Source organism: Neovison vison, chromosome 2 (assembly GCF_020171115.1).
Source record: "Neovison vison isolate M4711 chromosome 2, ASM_NN_V1, whole genome shotgun sequence".
Classification (NCBI taxonomy): Eukaryota; Metazoa; Chordata; class Mammalia; order Carnivora; family Mustelidae; genus Neogale; species Neogale vison.
Window position 1 is genome coordinate 203,561,998 of NC_058092.1, and position 20,385 is coordinate 203,582,382.

A 20,385-nucleotide genomic window follows, 5' to 3' on the forward strand; every position below is an offset into this window, starting at 1 on the left:
GCAAATATTTTATTTTGCAACAAGACATTTTCCCCTATTGAGAATAATGTAATTAAAATTACGTTCCCAAGTAGAAAATTCACACATAATATAATACAGTTATGATACCAATACAACAATACAACTATAAGCCTCTATTTAGATATTTAGACTTTTTTTTTTTAAGATTTTATTTATTTATTTGACAGACAGAGATTACAAGTAGGCAGAAAGGCAGGCAGAAAGAGGAGGAAGCAGGCTCTCTGCTGAGCAGAGAGCCCGATGTGGGGCTCGATCCCAGGACCCTGAGATCATGACCCGAGCCGAAGGCAGAGGCTTTAACCCACTGAGCCACCCAGGCGCCCCAGATATTTAGACTTTAAAGTCTATTAAGTGACTTTAAAATTCTCTAGATATTATAACATACCAATATATAAGAAGTCATAAATACTAATAAAGCATAAAATCACCATATGAAAAATACAACTCTATAAAATCCTGAACTAAAATTAGTATGTTTATAATAACTGTAAATTCTGTCATTAATTGTTCTTGCCTTTCTAAAATGTAAAACTATTAAGAGGTAATTTCATAGAGTCTTGGGTTTAATAAAAGACCTCAGAGTTCATTTGCCTTTATCAATTAACCTTCAAAACCTAGAGCTTGAATTATCTTCCTAAATGATAATTTCATTTTCAGATAGTCCTTATTCTTACACATTTGTTTCTTCCATATAACTGAAGACTTTTGGCCTGAAGTTTACACATTTTGGGCTGTCTTTAGGGATCTCAAAGATCTAATCCTTTTGAGAGGTGACATTTTGTATCAGAACTCTTAGTTGCAAATGGCAGAAAACCTAGCTCAAACTGACCTAAGCAAAAATGGGAATGTAATGGCTGTTGTAATTTAATAATCCAGAGGCGGTACTAGTTTTGGATAAATTTGAAGAGATAAGTGAATCACCAAATATAGATCAGTGGCTATTATTATAAGTCAAGTTATGCTGAGTAGCCATAAACCAAATGTCTACTATATATGTCTTAAAAGTATTTGAAGAAAATTATTCTATGTACCCTAAGAATCCTTTTAAGATAAACATGCCATTATATTTCACCCCATCCCCATCTACATCATGGTCAGTTTTAGTTCTCTCCAAATTGTCTTTATCCTTTGCTAGTGGTTTGTGCTGAGATTAATTTACTATCCAAAGTGAGGTTTTAGGACTATGGTAGAATGATCCTTTCTTTTTTCTATAAACTATATTTCTATGAATGTAGCCAAAATCAAAATCTCTCCTTGGTATCTACCTATGTGTTGTTTTTTCCACACATGCCATTTTAAGGCATCTTTTCCACATCCTATACCTGAGCATTTGGCTTTTGAAAGTATTTTATGTGACTTGGTAGCATTCAGCACTTCAATTCAGATAACCTGTACCTCTTGAAGAGTTTGTATATAAAATGCCAATTGCAAATAACACTAGAGATAGTAGAAAACCCAACTTAAGTTTTCTTTCTAATGGTAACAAAAATAAATCTTGGTGATTTTTTCTTTTTAGATTTTATTTTTTTATTTGAGAGAACAAGGGGAGGGGAGAGGCAGGGGGAGAGGGAGAAACAGGCTCCCTGCTGAGTAGGGGACCTGATGCGGGGCTTGATCCCAGGAATCCAGAATCATGACCTGAGCCAAAGGCAGATGCTTGAATGAGCCACCCAGGCACCCCATAAATCTTGTTTTCAAGCAAGACCTATCCTTAAGCAGTGTGACCAAGACATAATCACTCTCTACTGAGCTCTGATCCATTGGCTCCATTCTGAGAAAGCTCCATCTTTGTGATACTAAGATAGCTGCCACATGTACTCTGTCCAGTGCAGTGGAAAAGAGCATATCTGCTCCCCCAGCCACATAAGAAGTTCAAGTATGCTGTTTGATAGGACCACCTGAGGTTACATACTATTCTCAGATCAGTCATCATGGCCAGGGAGGAAGTTATCATGCTCATTAGTTAGGCTTGAGACACATAGCTGGCCTTGAAATTGAGGAATAGGGAGAAAATTAACTTCCTGGAAGCAAGTGGATTGTACGGTACAGGGGTGAAATTATCAAGAAAACTGGTATTGGATACTGAGTGAAAACACCAAGGGTATATAGATTCAAATTAATATGTTCTTTCCCCACTCCATACAGTTCTCTGTAGCAAGTAAAATATTTCAAAAAGGAGCGAGAGTCATTCTTACCACTGAAGTCCACGGTGAACTTTTTTTTTTGTTGGGATTTCAGGTGCTGTGTCTCCTTAGTCTAGTTCTCTTACTCCTTTTTTATTCCTTCAGATCTGCTCTCCACCTCAGCGTCATAGAGGGCTGGCTGGTAAGGGGTTGGGATATGGAAGATGGAGGGAAGAAGTAATACTCTCATTGTAGTGATAGCCACTGACTATAACTCAGACAACTTCAGAAAATAAACCATCAGGAGGCATTATGGCCTGTGGATGTGTCTGGAGTACCAAAGATGATCGGGTTAACGGAAATAAAGACATATCCAGTGAAGCTGAGCAGCCCCTGAAAAAGCCATTACCAGCTTATTCACCAGCTTCTGTGAGGTCTCCAGGCCTTGAACATGACTCGTTCAAATTCAAGGTGACAAAGGTAGAGGATAAAAGTAGGTATGGAAAGATCTGAACGTTGAAGGACTAAACCAGGTTACCCGTGTGATCAGCCTGTATGTATGTATATATGTATTCTGTGATGGCAAACATGTAAAAATACTGTTTTTCATTCCCTGTATTAGGCACTTTAGTGTGTCACCTTATTTAACCATCTCAACACCACAAATGAATAAAGCCAGGCTCAGAGAAGTAACATTCTGAAAATCATCTAACTACTAAACTACTAAGTGGTGGGACTAGGATTTAAAACCAGATCTGACCTAATTTATAGTCTACTCTTCATTGTATCAGTGGTTCACAACCCTAACCCTAAATTAGAGTCACTGGTTAAGCTCTTTGGAAATCTAATTCCCGGGGCGTCTGGGTGGCTCAGTGGGTTATAGCCTCTGCCTTTGTCTCTGGTCATGATCCCAGGGTCCTGGGATCAAGCCCCACATCGGGCTCTCTGCTCAGCAGGGAGCCTGCTTCCCCCCCCCCTCTGCCTGCCTCTCTGCTTACTCGTGATCCCTGTCTGTCAAATTAAAAAAATCTTGAGGAAAAAAAAATTAAATTCCCAGGTATGACCACAGACCCACAAAGCCAGAACCTCTAGGGGTGAAATCTGGAAGTTTATATTTATAAAGCACCCAAAGTAATTCAGAGGATTAGCCAGGTAGGGAAATGACGGTTAGAGCCTATAATACCATTAGCAGGGTGGTTTTGTTGTTCTATATCCCACACATTCCATTTGCAAGTGGTCCATATACACTATGGAGTATTATGCCTCCATCAGAAAGGACGAATATCCAACTTTTGTAGCAACATGGACGGGACTGGAAGAGATTATGCTGAGTGAAATCAGTCAAGCAGAGAGAGTCAATTATCATATGGTTTCACTCATTTGTGGAGCATAACCAATAGCATGGAGGACAAGGGGCGTTAGAGAGTAGTAGGGAATTTGGGTAAATTGGAAGGGGAGGTGAACCATGAGAGACTATGGACTCTGAAAAACAGTCTGAGGGGTTTGAAGTGGCGGGGGGGTGGGAGGTTGGGGTACCAGGTGGTGGGTATTATAGAGGGCACAGCTTGCATGGAGCACTGGGTGTGGTGAAAAAATAATGAATACTGTTTTTCTGAAAATAAATAAATTGGGGAAAAAAAAAAAAAAAAAGAAATGCTCAGGGGAACAGTGTATGTGTTAGGTGAAGTTAACAACAGTCCAAATTTAGACACAGAATTCTCAATCTGCTATGTGCAAACTCTCCAAATAAAGAAGTTAGGGGAAATAACTGAGGGGAAAATCAAGAAGAATGGTGAATCAGGTTTGGGAAGGATCTTGCCTCAGAATGTTAGCCTGACTTAAACTCTGAAGCCACATCAACTAAAGTAGAATGAGATAACCAAGGATTACCTTGAATCTCTTCCCCAAATTCCACCTCATCAATTATATGAAGAGACTCCTCAAAATCCATCAAAGCTGGCAACTAAAAAGTTTTCCTACCTTCTCTCTCTCACGTGCACATGTACCTTAGCCCTTTACACTGCAAATTTGGATTTTCAGGTTCAGTTCTTCCTCCATTTCCCCTTCCACATGGCCTTTCACTGGGACCTCAATATGACTTATAGACAGTTACCCTGTTCTTTCACCTTAAAGTAAATAATAACTCCAACATTTGCACCTAATTCATAAAACTCTCACATTCAGGAGTCATTCAGATTGTGAGTCATAGAAAAGATTATTTGTTTCAACTAACTTGTTTTTAGAGATCAGTAGACAAGAGCTGGGGTGTCTGGGTGGCTCAGTGGGTTAAAGCCTCTGCTTTCTGCTCAGGGCATGGTCCTAGGGTCCTGGGATCGAGCCCCGCATTGGGCTCTCCTCTCGATGAGGAGCCTGCTTCCCCGTTCTCTGTCTCTGCCTGCCTCTCTGCCTACTTGTGATCTTTGTCTGTCAAGTAAAGAAAGAAAGAAAGAAAGAAAGAAAGAAAGAAAGAAAGAAAGAAAGAAAGAAAGAAATAAATCAGTATACAAGAGCTGCCTTAGCCACAGAACAAGTCTTTGGGAAACAGGGCCTACCACAACACCTGTCGAACGTTAACGTGCATGCAGATCGCTTGGGAATCTTGTTAACAGGTAGATTTTGATTCTTTAGATTTCACAGAGGGCCCAAGATTCTGAACTTTAAACAAGCTCTCAATAATGATGTTTCTGTTCTTCAGGTAAGAGTCTATAGAATTGCTCCTCGGATTTCGCCTTACACTTTGGAATCACCTGAGAAGTTAAAACAAAACAAAACACTGGTGTCTGGGTCCCACCTCAGAGGCTGACTAAATTGGCATTACGATTTAAAAAAATATATTTATATATATTTATTTATTTACTTTGAGAGAGAGACAGCATGAGCAGGGAGAGTGGCCACAAGATAGGGACTGCAAAAGGGACAAGCAGACTCCACGTGGGCCAGCCTCAGGGCTCAATCCCAGGACCCTGAGATCATGACCCAAGCCAAAGTCAGATGTTAACTGACTGAGCCACCTAGGCACCCAGCATTGTGATTTTTAAGTTCCTTAGGTGAAACTATTGTGCTGCAAAGTTTGAGAGCCTCTGGTCTACAATATGGAAAATATAAACAAAATAAAATTAATTAGGCTAATAGGCTTAAGTCAGGGAATCCTAAATTCCTCAAGTATCTTATTTTTATTTGAATCTCTCAGTATGTAACACAGTGCTTGGTATATAATAAGTCTAACAAAAGTTGCCTGAATTGAATTGCATAGTACCCTGTCCCCACCTCTGAAAGCCTGCCTTACCAATTGACTCAAAACCTGTGAAATGGGTCCAAATCAGACTAGTTAGATAAACTCATCATGTGGCCTGATAAAGTCCAGGATATCAGGCCTGAGTTTATTTCTTTGCCTATTAGACAAACCAAAAAATATGGAGTGGTTGTAATTGCCCTTCAGGTAATTTGCCCCTTCAAGAAAACAGAAGTGCCTCTTTCACAGCCCTTTGGAAGCTATTTTGTCGGCACTAAAGCTATGCTACCAGTCTCATGAAAGCAAAGATGAGTCTTCCAACAAGTGGGTCAGCTGGCAGGAAAACTGGCTTCAGAGTAATAGACCTTTTAAACATACTCTCTGTCCTTTCTGCGTGCAGAGCTGATTTAGCAGTTGATTACATGCTATCTGGTCGACTTTCAAGGGCAATATAAGCAGTCAGTATTCTTTTCTAGAAGTCCAAGATGCACATAAGCTCAGTTCAAGAAAAACCACATAGACCCACAGAACTTTAGAATCAGAAGGACCCGGCTCTAAACAAATACATCAGTAAGAAAGTTGGGACCTAGATTGGCGACATCACTTAAGATCTCCCAACTGCTTTATGGACTATAATTTCTTCTTGCTCCTGGTTCAGTAGTACTCGTCACTGTTTGACAGTTTCTACCTATAATCAATAACATTCCTTATACCAATGAAAATTTAATTGATAGTTTGGCCATGATGTGACTATGCCTAAATGACATCAACCATGACACAAGCAGGCCCAAGGGGCTTTTATGGACTATGCTTATTGTTGAGATTAAAGAACACAACAGAAATATAAAATAAATTAAAATGTACCATGCTTTTGTATAATTGGTAGATTCGAAGAAATGAGAATTAATTTGACCGACAATTAGAATCCTTTGAGTAGTTCAGGGACAATAACATTATAACCCTAGGGGTGGTGGCCATGAGAAGCACCTCTCAGATCTCCAGCTACAAGGATTATACTGACTGAGGTTCCCATCTGCTAAATATTGACATCCATCATTGCGTTTGCATTGAGACCATTCTTCCCAGCATGGCAGGGACACTAACTCAGGCCCTGATCTGGGAGATGTACAACTCCTCTGACAGGTGACCTAGGCTCAAGGATTCCCCATCACCCTTGCCAAGTTTTACTCAAATCTATACTGTACTGTGGGGCACCTGCCTAGCTCAGTTGGTGGAACATGCAACTCAATCTCACGGTTATGAGTTTGAGCCTCATGTTGTCAAGATTACTTAAAAATAAAAACTAAAAAAAACCCTATACTGTACTCTAAGATGCTTCCACCCAACTTTTCTCCTCTCTCTCCAGCACTTGGAGTGAGACCTGAATCACAATCTGATGGCTCTCCTAGCCTCTCCTTGCTCCAATCCATTTTTTCCAACAGATGTTTCCCTAATGAATTTATCGTATACAGTCCTATATCTGTGTCTGCCTTTGGAGGTCAAATTAACTCACCCAGTGAAAGAAATGCAATTAGATGACTCTAATTGACTGTAGGGTAAATCATGTTCACCTAATATCAAATACCATTTATTGTTTTTCGACTTTTTGTATCGGTAATATGGTTGAAGAACAGAACATAATCTTTCCACCTTGTAATATTTGAGTTGGAAAAGAAAAGGGGAAAGAGGTTAAGGGAGGGTAGAAATTAAAAAAAAAAGACTTCTTCTTGGGGCGCCTGGGTGGCTCAGTGGGTTAAGCTGCTGCCTTCAGCTTAGGTCATGATCTCAGGGTCCTGGGATCGAGTCCCGCATTGGGCTCTCTGCTCAGCAGGGAGCCTGCTTCCTCCTCTCTCTCTCTGCCTGCCTCTCTGCCTACTTGTAATCTCTCTCTGTCAAATAAATAAATAAAATCTTTAAAAAAAAAAAGACTTCTTCTTGTAAAAAGGGAAGTCAAGAGATTGAGTTATAACTTGATGGAAGAATAAATAAAAGTTTAAATATATTATTATAAATTATAAAACTGATAAAGTAACTAAGAATTGAGTCATAACTGTCAAAGTTTGGGGGAATTAGAATAGGAGTTCTTTAAATTCAGTAATTAAATCCTCTCTTAACATAGCAGGAAATCAACAAAGTCTACATTAAATAGATCAATAGCATTATAAGCACACCACGAGCACCCACTGCCGGTTGGGATAGCATCCTCCCCCAAACCTGAGCTTTCTTGCTCTTCCCCTCCCCACAAAACAACAGAGCTATTTTATTTATTTTTTAAATAATTACCTCTTTTTTTTTTTTTTTTAAAGATTTCATTCACCTATTTGACAGAGAGAGCACAAAAGGGGGAGGGGCAAAGGGAGAGGGAGAAGCAGGCTCCCCACTGAACACGGAGCCAAATGCGGGGCTCCATCCTAGAACCTGACCCAAGCCAAAGGCAGACACTTAACTGACTGAGCCACCCAGGTGCCCCAGAGCTATTTTATATTTAATGGCCACACGTTTTATCATGTAACTTTCTGCTCTGACACTGCCTCTTCTCTGCTTCCCCACTCCTTTCCCAGGACTAAGCCTATTGTGCGTCTCCACTTCTCTTCTTAGCCAAGGTTCTCAGAATCATTGAGATGCGTTTTCTTCTCCTCTATAGTCTCCTCTTTTCCAGTGGTCAAGCCATATACATCTCATCTGAGCCCAAACAAAACTCTCACCTTCTCTGGCGGTTTCATATTTACTAAAATAAACTTTCATTAAGCTTTTGTTGTATTTCACTATAACTGAATTTTAAAAAACAACATCTAGGGGCACCTGGGTGGCTCAGTGGGTTGGACCACTGCCTTCGGCTCGGGTCATGATCCCAGGGTCCTGGAATCAAGTCCCACATGGGGCTCTCTGCTCAGCAGGGAGCCTGCTTCCTCCTCTCTCTCTGCCTGCCTCTCTGCCTACTTGTGATCTCTCTCTGTCAAATAAATAAATTCTTAAAAAATAAAATAAAATAAAATAAAAAAAAAACAACATCTAATTACTAGAAACATACACAGAAATGCCATGTGTATATTCCCATAATTGCTCTGAACCTATGTCTCTATAAGTGATGAACTAGAATTCTCAATATCTCCTTTCATGGTGGCATCTAGACAGAATAATCAATGAAATAATGAAGGGGAGATGTGTAAGGTTTGGGAAAGCCATAGCTCATGAGAGGACATAGGTGCCTCACGGATAAACTCTGAAGTTCAAGCATGGATTGCTGTCACTTGAACTGAACACTGAAGACATTGAACACACTAGCCTTTCCTTCAGAGAAAGCCATTTCTGTCTAAGCTTCTTCCATTCCTACATCCAGGGTAAAACAGGGTAAGGGTAAAGAAAGAGATGACTATGGACTCTGAAAAACAATCTGAGGGGTTTGAAGTGGCGGGGGGGGGGTGGGAGGTTGGGGTACCAGGTGGTGGGTATTATAGAGGGCACGGCTTGCATGGAGCACTGGGTGTGGTGAAAAAATAATGAATAATGTTTTTCTGAAAATAAATAAATTGGGAAAAAAAAAAAAGAAAGAGATGAACACGCAAGAGTGCAAAAGTCAGCCTGTGGAGGGCTTTCCCCTCTACACATCTCTAACTAACCAGTAAAGTGCAGGAAAGCCCTAAGAAAAGGGGAATTCTAGTTTGGCTACATCTGTAGATGCTGGTGACACACGAATAACCATACAAACACCCACACCGAATGCACTAGGTACCAGGTACTGTTCTAAGTACATTATGTGTATTAAACTTACAAAATCCTCATGAAATCCCTATAGAAAATCATTTTGTTCTTTCCTTTGCATGTGAATAAACTGAAATTTGAAGAAATTAAGTAAGCCTAAGATCACATAGCTGAGAAAAGGTGGAAAAGGGACTCAAACCCTAGATGTCTTGTTCTAGAATCTAACATCTAACCTCTCTATAGTATTTTCAAAGTATTCTTAAAATTTGGAATGAGGGATGAGGGAAGATAGGACCAATCTTTACAGAGATCCCGGGGATAATGTTACAGAGGATCATACCAAGTTTAGACATTCCACAATCATAGGTCACCCAACACTGTTTTACATAGGGTCCCAAAATTCCCTGGAAAGAATTGTGAAAAAGAATTCGTTGTCCTCCTTAGCTGTCTTTAATGCTGGGATTAAAAGCTGCTCTGAAACCCCTGGAGAGAATGGCTTAAGAAACAAGGAACTCAGTGTGCCTGGGTGGCTCAGTGGGTTAAAGCCTCTGCCTTTGGCTCAGGTCATGATTCAGGGTCCTAGGATCCAGCCCCACATCGGGCTCTCTGCTCAGTGGGGAGCCTGCTTCCACCTCTCTCTCTGCCTGCCTCTCTGCCCACTTGTGATCTCGGTCTGTCAAATAAAGAAAACTCAATTTAAGGGAGAGTTGGAGGAGTTGAATGTTGGAAAACAGAAATTTGGAATAAATTCCCTAGGAAAGGAAGTAAACCCACGTTGGAAGGCTGAAGAACCAGTAAACAAGTAAAAGCCAAGACACCAAGTCCTTTGTCCTTGGAGAAGAACTATGTCTCCCACGCTAAAGGGAATCAGAACCTCCTCCCAATGTGGAAGGCAACACAAGAATGCAAGGAAGGAGAGTGTTGTTATAATTTAACAGTCCTTTAAGATAGTCTGGATTTGCCTTGGGCCTTTAAGCTGTGGACTTTGGAAAATGGCTCTGAACCCTAATTCCACTGAACATTAATTTAGTGTTAAGAAGAGCTTCACCTCTCTTCACGTGCTTTCCCTTCTCCATATCTCATGAACTCCAGCAACCTTATGCTTCAATCTCATCAAAACAAACACAAAAACCAAAAACTACTTGCAGATGATTTGTACATAAAACCCTTTATTGAGGTTTCAGAGGGAAGAATCTATTACTTAAGACTTAGTATCACAGGAGCGCCTGGTTGGCTCAGTTGCTGGGCGTCTGCCTTCGGCTCGGGTCATGATCTCGGGGTCCTGGGATAGAGGCCCACATCGGGCTCCCTGCTTCTCCCGCAGGGCAGGGGAAGCCCGTTTCTCCTTCTCTCTCTCCCACTCCCTCTCCTTGTGTTCCCTCTCTCGCTGAGTCTCTCTGGCAAATAAATAAATAAATAAAATCTTTAAAAAAAAACAACTTAATATCATATAATCCCCCTTTTTTATGAATGAAAGGAGGAGGGAAAGGAGAGGGTGGAGAAAGAAGGAAAGAAAAGTGAGAGAGGGATTGAGAGAGAAGTAAAGGAGGAAACACCCTCAACTACTTCTTGATGTTCCTGCCTCTTGTCATGATTCTGGGCCTCAAATCTTCCCTTCCTCTCTTCTCCCTCTGAAAATTCCTCCATTTTCCTTAAAGAGCATTTCCGTTGGAAGTCATCCTCATCTCACCCACAGATCCAAGATGCATAGCCAAATTCATCAAGATGCTTAGTTCAACAAAAAGCTCTTTCCTTTTAAGATAATATACAATATACTTCCCTCTGAAGGCAATTGTTGTTAGACACAAATAGTATTCCTTCACAGTTTCAAAGGAATTACACATTTTAAAGGAAATCCGATCACTGTCTCTTGCAATTTGTGTGCGATGTAATAAACATGATGTTTTATATATGTTTCCAAATTGACACAGAATACACTCCTTTAGATTACTTGGTTTCAACATTTCTCAAAATTTGACATTCTGATACGTGTTTAAGAGTCTGTGTCTCATACTTTAATTTAACCCTTTATTAACTCAAATCAAATCAATTAACATATTAGTAGGGACTAAGAAGGGAACCCAGGATGGCAATCTGGATTCCCAAGGAAGGCAAAAGGCTCAAAAAACTTTATGTTAAATTTTACCAATGGTTATCCTTAGTTAAGTCAATCAAAACCATCATTCATATTAACTTTGATACTCCACATAGAAAACTGACCTAGGCAATCAAAATGGTGAAAAACACAATACACCATCTTTATTCCTATATTTGTACTGCAAAAGGAAGAGGATAAACGTGGGATGGGTAATGAGCAGGAACTGGAGGCTGAAAGGGAAAGAAACAATAACAAACTTCAATGTTTATTCTAAGGCACCACTGTCCATTTGAACTATAATTAGAAGTCACCAAATTTGGGGAGGCGGTCTCACTAATTCCAGCAGATGGCAGTGCTGTATAACGTGTCAATTTAAAGCAAAGTAAAACAAAAAACTTCCTGAAGCTCTGGACCCTTTAAGAGAGAAAACTTATAAATGATTCTCTTTTATCTATTTGGGTTTCTTTTAATGTTTTACTTATTTAAGTAATCTCTACACCCAACTTGGTACTCAAATTCACAACCCAAGATCAAGAGTGGCGTGGTCTTTCAACTGAGCCAGCCAGGCGCCCCTAAATGTTTCCTTTTTAGAGTTGAGAAATGAATATTGAGGTATAAACCCATTCTCTGAAAATTCCTGTTTTCAAATTATAGACACCAAATACAACCCAAGATCTTAGCAATACCCAAAGTTCCAGATACCATGGATCCCCTCATCATTAAACACAATTATTTGTGTTTAACTAGTGTTTAGTGCTTCACTGGCCTTGGGTATCTGCTGGAACCTCAGGTAGCCACATAAAGTGGCTGTCCCACTTCCCTTTCCCCTACTCCCAGCTTCTTCCCCTAGAAAGAGTAGGGGCTGATTCCAACCCATTCAGCCCTATACCTGAATTCCTTGGAATGGCCTCCAGTTTCTCCAGCCCTTAATGAATTCCTCCTCTCCTAACCTCCATAGTACGCAGAGCCCTTAGCTTCAGGTCAGCATTTAACAACTTTGTGGTGATGAAGGTGATGGTGATGGTTTCAATTTACCAATTAGGCAATTAACTTGAAATCATGGAAGGTGTGCTCTTTGTATTTTTAATTCCCTACCATACGATATCAGATGCTGATGAGGTGCTTTAAAGACAGTGATTAATTGATTAAACCCTCCCATCAACTTTTAAAAATGTTTACAAGCATGCTAATTTTCAGTAATGCCCTTTGAGTTTGAGGCCAGCCGTAGGACTATGCAGAAGACTCCAGTCAGGGACTTCTGCTCCTGGCCAAATAGTGGTGTAGTTTTCCTGCAAAGTAAAAGCAGCTTGTGTGCTGCCTGTTCCTGAAATCCCATTTTTCATGCATGAAGCACAGGTGTTCCACCTCTTCCTAACGTCCCAGGGCTCCCTGTGTAAGCCCCCACCCCTAGGCCTTCTACTCAATCTGAGCACAACAGAGCTTTCTAATTAAGCCTGTTTGGGTTGAACACAGTCATACCATTTCTAGTTTCAGGCCTCAATTAAAAGTTTTAGTTATTTACCTTATTTCTACCAACTCTTCTCTCTGCTACCTTTATTTGCTTTTCCAAACCTGAGTGCCACGATTCTCAGTGCTCTGAAGCTCCTACTAATACTGGGACACATCTCACCAGGTGTTTTATTTAGGCCCACAGATTATAATTATCTAAGATATTGTATCCATTCTGGGGCCAAGAGCAACTTCAAGCACACCCAACCCTTCAATCAGCCCCAGTTCTAGGTGTGTTAAATTCTCATTAGCAGTTTCTTCATTCATTCATTTACACACCAAGTATTTGTCCAGTGCCTGCTATATTTTAGGCACTGGACTGACTAGTGAAGAGTCAGTATGATCCCTAGCCTCAGAAAGCTTGTGGTTTTGTGGAGGAGACGACATTTTAAGTAAATGCATACATGAATATTAATTATAACTAAAATATATTCTTTAAAGGAAAAGAACCGAATGTTATAAGAATGTTATGTGGGTCGTGATAGTGGTGATATAGAATTTAGATGGGGCAGTGGTTACAGACGGGCTGTCTAGAAAGTGATGTTTATTTATTTATTTTAAAATTTTATTTATTTTTTTTGAAGATTTTATTTATTTATTTGACAGACAGAGATCACAAGTAGGCAGAGAAGCAGGCAGAGAGAGAGGAGGAAGCAGGCTCCCCGCTGAGCAGAGAGCCCGATGTGGGGCTGGATCCTAGGACCCTGAGATCATGACCTGAGCCGAAGGCAGAGGGTTTAACCCACTGAGCCACCCAGGCGCCCTAGAAAGTGATGTTTAAATTGTACCCCAAAAGTTGAGAAGTGAGCACACTAAAGGATCAACATAGGCAAAAATGACTGGGGAACCTACCGAGAAGGTCACGGGCAGCAAGAGTGCAGCCCAACATCAAGTCTGTAAGTTAGGCAGGATCTACACCCTGCTTGACCTTGGAGACCAGGGTTGGTACTGAAGGCTCATACCAGACCTGTAACTTATGATTCTAAAATAGGCTCTCCTCGATGGCTGAACGTTGAAACTGAAGTCAGATGTCCAAATTCTTCCACCCCTACCTGAGGAGGGACTGGCAAATTTAGACGCAGAGGCTCTTTCAGAGTCTGCTGGAATCTCAGGTAACCACATATCCCTTTTCCTCCTTCATAGCTTCTTCCCCACCCTGAACCACACCCAGACTCTGCTCAGGCCCCTGTTGTAGAAACAAGTACTTTGGGAATGAAAGTATGTCTTTACCATTGCTAGGACTGGGGCTTCTCATTCTTCACCATTGTGTCAGTGGGAAAAGACCTAACTTGCCATCGCAAAAGAAAGAATTTTATAATGCCAATTTTAAATTAATTTTAATTAGCTTATTATTACTTAATTATTAATTAAAATTAATTTCAAAATGTTAATTTTAGTCCTTTAATGCCACTTTATATCTTAAGTCGATTACACATTACCTCCTTAAAAATAACGTGCTTTTTATTTAATTTTAGACCAATCCTAGGTCCAGACTCCACAAAGAGGCCCCTGACACTTAAATAATTAAGAATAATAATGAATGGGGGCGCCTGGGTGGCTCAGTGGGTTAAGGCCTCTGCCTTCGGCTCAGGTCATGATCCCAGGGTCCTGGGATCCAGCCCCGCATCGGACTCTCTGCTCAGCCGGGAGCCTGCTTCCTCCTCTCCCTCTGCCTGCCTCTCTGCCTACTTGTGATCTCTGTCTATCAAATGAATAAATAAAATCTTTTAGAAAAAAAAATAATAATGAATGTAATAATCATCACTCTTTTCCAGAATTCAAAAGCACTTTTCACTTATTTGACACCTTCTTAAGCTAGAGGAAGATAAATCACATCAGGCCTGGGGAGAGAAGAAGGAAGAGTTGCAACTTGTAATTCAGACACCCAAAGTCCACAGAAAGAAAGGGGACCCAATCAGCTTCCTAATGATGTGGTTCTTTAACAAGTGATACCAGCCACCCGTACCCTCTGCTTGCGTGAATAAATTATTCTTGCCAGGTTCAGTTATTCCTTGACAGCTGAAGGAAGACGTGTCCTGTCAGCTTCATCAAGGGAGATGCCTCAGTTTCCACATTTATCAATTGTAGATGTTATGGGATGGTTATGTCAAGTTTATTTTACTGTTCTATTTTTGTACATTTGAAAATTTCCATAATAAAATGTTTTATTTTAAATGTTAGTCTTTTTATTGTGATTGAATATTTCTAGATTCCCTCTCTCAAATATTTCTCTGTGTTATGGGACCAAATCCCAGTCATCTCTCACTGGTAGATGCTCTGGCAACAGTTATAAAAATCTATTGTTTGGAGTTCCCCGGGGCTCAGTTGGTTAAGCATCTGCCTTGGGCTCAGATCGTGATCTCGGAGTCCTGGGATTCAGTCCTGCTTTGGGTTCCCTGCTGAGTGGAGAGTCTGCTTCTCCTTCTCCCTCTGCCCCTCCCCCCCCATACTCATTCTCTCCATCAAAGAAATAAATAAAATCCCTAAAAAAAAAATCTTTTAAAATCTATTGTTTGGTGGAGTTAGAAAAAAATAAAGACTCAAACTTTGAAGTATGAGAAGGAAAACTCAGCTATCGACCTTGAGTCCACACTATTTCAATTCAATAAGCAATTTCAGAATTAGAATCAAGACCAGGACGGTGAGTGCCAGATAGACATTACCATCTTTGTCACCACGGGGCAATGGTATAGGCACTTAAAAAAAAATTCAATTCTTGGCTGAGAAAGCATGATTCTGGTAATGCAGAAGAAAGAACTCTCTTTTGAGACAATGTGTGCTTCCCAACCTTCTCCCTGCTACACATACATAAATGCTCCCAAAGAGAGGCCTGGATCAATAAAAAGCAAATTAAACCACTTAGCTGGAAGTGATGGTCTTGATAGAACCAGACTCTTGGGAAAACTCTTGGAAATTTCCATTCTAGAATCTTCCCATTTATACGAACTGGGAGAGAAAGCATAATCCGAAGGATTTTACCTTTCCAAAGGAGGGTCTGTTTCCAAATGGCTTTTTGAACACACATAAGAAGAAAACCCAAGGCAGGTTGCAGTCACACACAGCTTCCTAGCTTTACAGGATTTCACTGGAGCCAGAGGAATGCAGTGGCCACTTGATGCCTCAGTTTCCACATTTATCAAATGGTGATAATATAGGTTATTATGGGAATTAAATAAGACAATATGTAGGAAGTACTTAGCATAGTAGCTAATGCATTGGAAGTACTCAGTAAATGGGTTTGGCTTTTGTAAATTATTTGATTGTTCACCACATCTTTATATGCTAGCTACATTTTACCATAATTCAGACAAGCCCATTCTCCATTCAATCCAAACCCATGTACAAGGAAAAAAAAATATCTTTCCAAACACAAATATAAACTCACTTTATTATGCTTTTGAAATAAGAAAATATTAGCATAAATATCTGATCTATTAGTAAAATCTCAATCTGAAAAGAAGGCCCAATGGTACAATGTATCTATAGAAGTTAGTTTCTTTGCTTTTCTATCAATTTCAAAGTAGAACTTGAAGTGATATAAAATAATATTTAAGATGTTGAATCATCACACCACAATCTTGTTCTTAATTCCACAAAATACCTCATTCCACAAATTCTTCCCTTTTGAAATAAACAGTATAGGCACATGGAACCTTAACAGTAACATTTTGTGAAGTTAGACAATGATAGACTCTAAAATATACATTTTCCTTGCTGGTTTTCTAAAAATGCTGCTCCAAAAGGGAAGTAAAATATAAATTTATGCATGTATAAAGTAAAATATCTGAATTATTTTATATAAAATTTTAAAAGCTCCGGTTTCTATACTCATTTTTCATGAATACTTATAATACTTTAGAGAAATTATATTGCAGAGCTGGAGAAACAAAATTTTACTGTGATCACCAGGAAAAAATATGTATAAGAATATTTATAACTATATTTCAAAAAATCTTTCGGCTTGAAGATTCAAGAAATGACATTTAGTGTAAAGTGGTACTCCAAACACACATAAGTTCATTTAACTTTGACTTTTTTACAGATATTTTCCAAATCTTGTTTTTAAATTGCAAGTGACAAAGTAAATGGGTTCAAAACTACAGTCTTAAACTAAGTAAAAAGATAACAGGCAACATTCAAATTTATCTTTGGAAAACAACTATGAAATACTACAGCTTTCTTCCATTAAATCAAGGCAGTATTTCATTCTGAAAGCAATGTATTAATATGTAATTTCATGAAGTAATCCAGTTATAGGCAAAGACCTGCTGAACATGCTTAGTCAACCTAAGATCTTCCTCAGTGCAGGCCTCTGGAGGGACAATGGATAAAATGGACTTCGGGGTCAAAATATTTCTTTGAGGCTCAGATTTTAAATTTTTCTATAGTTAAAATCTCCCTTCAACGGTGTAACTTGCTCCTAATTTACAGGTATGACACAATTTGGGGATGCAAATTGTTGGAGACAAGCCAGCAGATCTGGCCTTTCTCTTCTTTCCCACGTCCTCCCTCTGAAAAGTCAGAAATTACTCCAAACTGTAGGAAAACAGAGTACTTGAGAATGAGTAAATTATTCTAATCCAATGAGCAAAGGTACATAAACAAGTTCTATGAACTATAAGGTGTCACAGCATTAGCCTTCTTAAGTTTCTCTTCCCTCTCCCCCGACCAAAGCTCTAATTAATGAGCACTGGGATGCTCAGCCAAATCCCTAAAGCCTTCTCACTCAGGTGAAGAGGCCCAAGTTAGAATCAAGTTTCTAATGATTATCCATAAAAAGATAAAAACTTAACCCAGGGAGAAAGGAATCTCACCTTTAGAATATTTTTCAGGCTAACCTCCCAAGTTCTGTTTTGGGTAATGATGAACCGAAATGTCTGATCTGAAAAAAAAAAAAACTCCCATCCGAGACCTGCTGATTCAAGAATTCAATTCCTGCCCAGTTGGAATTCTGCCAACACTTTCAGTTCCTGGCAGGACTGTGTGTACAATTCAAATAAAAGCTTTGTTTCTAAAGAAAAAAAGGGGGAGAGAAGCGTTGGTGTTAACATGTCAGGTAAGATTTAGAAATCACCCTTGTGACTTGCTGTATTCTGTTAAATTCAGTATTATATTAACAGATGTGGGTGCCTAATCAGAGGGGAGGGGCTCAGCCTTAGGAAGAAGCCTTCTGTGGAGGTGGGAGGTGAAGATGTCAACTCTTTCTCTAGTAGAGTTTCTCACTAGGGCTTTACATGGAGTTGTTGAAGAACGCTTTAGATTCTGCAAAAGGCAGTGATTAATACAGACCCCTTTCTCCAAGAAAGCATCAAGTGAGCAAATCTAACATGCCATTGTTTCTGTTTCCATTCTAACTGAGGGAGTCAGACAGAGGGGCAGAGTTGGCAACAAAGCTTTCCAATGTCATCTGCTTTGGTCATGCTTCTAAATTACCCCCAATCACAGCGAATTATAGCAGCTCTGTCCTAACATTCTCCAGAGTGATGCTCATTGCCTGAAAGGTACAAGTTCGACTGTGAATACAAATTGCAAATGAGGAAACTGAGCCAGTCCAACTTGCTTTGTTATTTGGTATTTCCCCTATAAACGTTAATAAAATAATAACAGTAATTTCCTCGGAAGGCAATGTCTCTGCCAAAATTAAATGTTTCCGAGACACGTGCAGTCCAGTGGCCCCACCTCTCTCAGCCCTGAAGATTCCCAGGCTCAAGGCCATGGGTCATGTGGGGTTGGAACCAGGCACTGTCAGAGCCACACACTGATCGTCTTTGTGATCTAACTCTCTTGCTACAGAGTAAGCCACCGATCTATTGGTCCATAGCTGCAGCTTGGGATCCGATTCCTTGGCAAGGAACCGCAGCTGGGTTTTTTTCCTCTTCTTTACGAGTCTAGCAAAGCCAAGCAACACAGAACTGAATATCATTGAAAATCCACAGAGAAGAAATGCTGCCGTATAGCTGCCAGTTGTATCGACAAGCCATCCTGTAATAAGCAACCACAAAATTACATTGTTGAGTGTAAAATCCAATTATTTACGTGCTCCCAAATCTAATGCTTTCTAAGATAATAAACACTAGGTTGTTAGCACCACCATCATAGTTTTGACACACAAAGCCGATTTAAAAATATTGTGCAGCAACTGAAAACTGCATTCTGTTTTCTAGGAAAACTCATAAAACAGATTGTTGTTCTGTAAAGTACTTGGAGCAGTGTCCCAGTCTTAGTGATCACAAACAACAAATATTATTATTAATACCAGCAAGTATGGAAGAAAAGATAAAAATAGTGTCATTCAAGGGTGCCTGGGTGGCTCAGTGGTTTAAGCCTCTGCCTTTGGCTCAGGTCATGATCTCAGGGTCCTCAGTTCGAGCCCCACATTGGACTCTCTGCTCAGCAGGGAGCCTGCTTCCCTTCCTCTCTCTCTGCCTGCCTTTCTGCCTACTTGTGATCTCTCTCTGTCAAATAAATAAATCTTTAAAAAGATCTTTTAAAAATCTTTAAAATCTTTAAAAATCTTTAAAATCTTTAAAAATCTTTAAAATCTTTAAAAATCTTTTAAAAAATAGTGTCATTCAAATTATTGAGTCGGGATCATTTATGTTTGTTGTATAATTGTACTGAATGTTAGTAGTATTCCCAGTACCCACATACTGTCTATCCTGAGTAACATAACATGCTTCTGGATAAAGCAGAATTCAAATTTTCAGTTGGATCCGGTCACTGTACCCTGGGCAGTTTGAAATCAGACCTTTGGGCCATCGTAGAAGTTGCCAATGCAAACTGCACCTCGTGTCACCAGGTATCATTTTGCAATCATGGGTTTTTCTTTCCCCCTTGATTTCTTCTTGCAACAAATTAATATCAATAGCTATTCCACCTCTAAATTTTGAGGAGGATCAAGGCATATGATATGCAAAACATGGGCCACAATGATCAGAGAATCAATGGGGTCAAATTAGACCTCGGCAGGCAATTATTTTCTGATTAAAAAGTTAAAAAAAATTCCTCTAAATTGGGGTGCCTGGGTGACTCAGTTGGTTGAGCATCTGACTCTTGGTTTTGTCAGGTCACAATCTCAGGGTCGTGGGGTTAAGCCCCACATCAGGCTCTGTATTCAGTGAGGAGTCTTCTTGAAGATTCTCTCCCTCTCCCCCTCCTTCCTCTCATGTTCTCTCTCTCTCTTTCTAAAATAAATAAAACAAATCTTTAAAAAAAGTGCCTCTAAACTTAAATCCACTGGGAAGGCATATGATTTTACCTTTCACCCACTTCAATTCATTAGTCAAAAATGTTATGTCGAGGGGTGCCTGGGTGGTTCAGTTGGTTAAAGCCTCTGCCTTCAGCTCAGGTCAAGATCCCAGGGTCCTGGGATCAAGCCCTGTATCGGGCTCTCTATTCGGTGGGCAGCCTGCTTCCCCCTCTCTCTGCCTGCCTCTCTGCCTACTTGTGATCTCTCTCTCTGTCAAATAAATAAATAAATAATCTTTTAAAAAATGTTATGGAGAAATTGTTATAAGCCCCACAAAGTTTCCTACATTTCACAGTATCTCAATTATTTTAGTTATTGTGGGATTTACTTATTTCGGTAGCACCAAACAGAAGAGACTGAATTGTCATTTTAAAGGTAATTAAATAAATGGTAAGATTCTCCAATGCCTGACAATAAGTATAATGTCTGATTTGCCAAAGGAAAGCCACAG

General features: G+C 39.8%; 1 protein-coding gene across 3 annotated transcripts in view; it reads right to left on the minus strand.

Moving 5' to 3' along the window:
• Positions 1–16,045: 16,045 nt before the first annotated feature.
• SLC16A12 (solute carrier family 16 member 12) overlaps positions 16,046–20,385 on the minus strand; it is a 63,780-nt gene continuing 59,440 nt past the window's right edge. For all 3 annotated transcript variants that reach the window (XM_044240073.1, XM_044240074.1, XM_044240072.1), the window contains one exon: positions 16,046–18,667. In XM_044240073.1, coding sequence (XP_044096008.1) covers positions 18,405–18,667 — 263 coding nt within the window. In that variant the 3' untranslated portion in view covers positions 16,046–18,404. The remainder of the gene's footprint in view (positions 18,668–20,385) is intronic.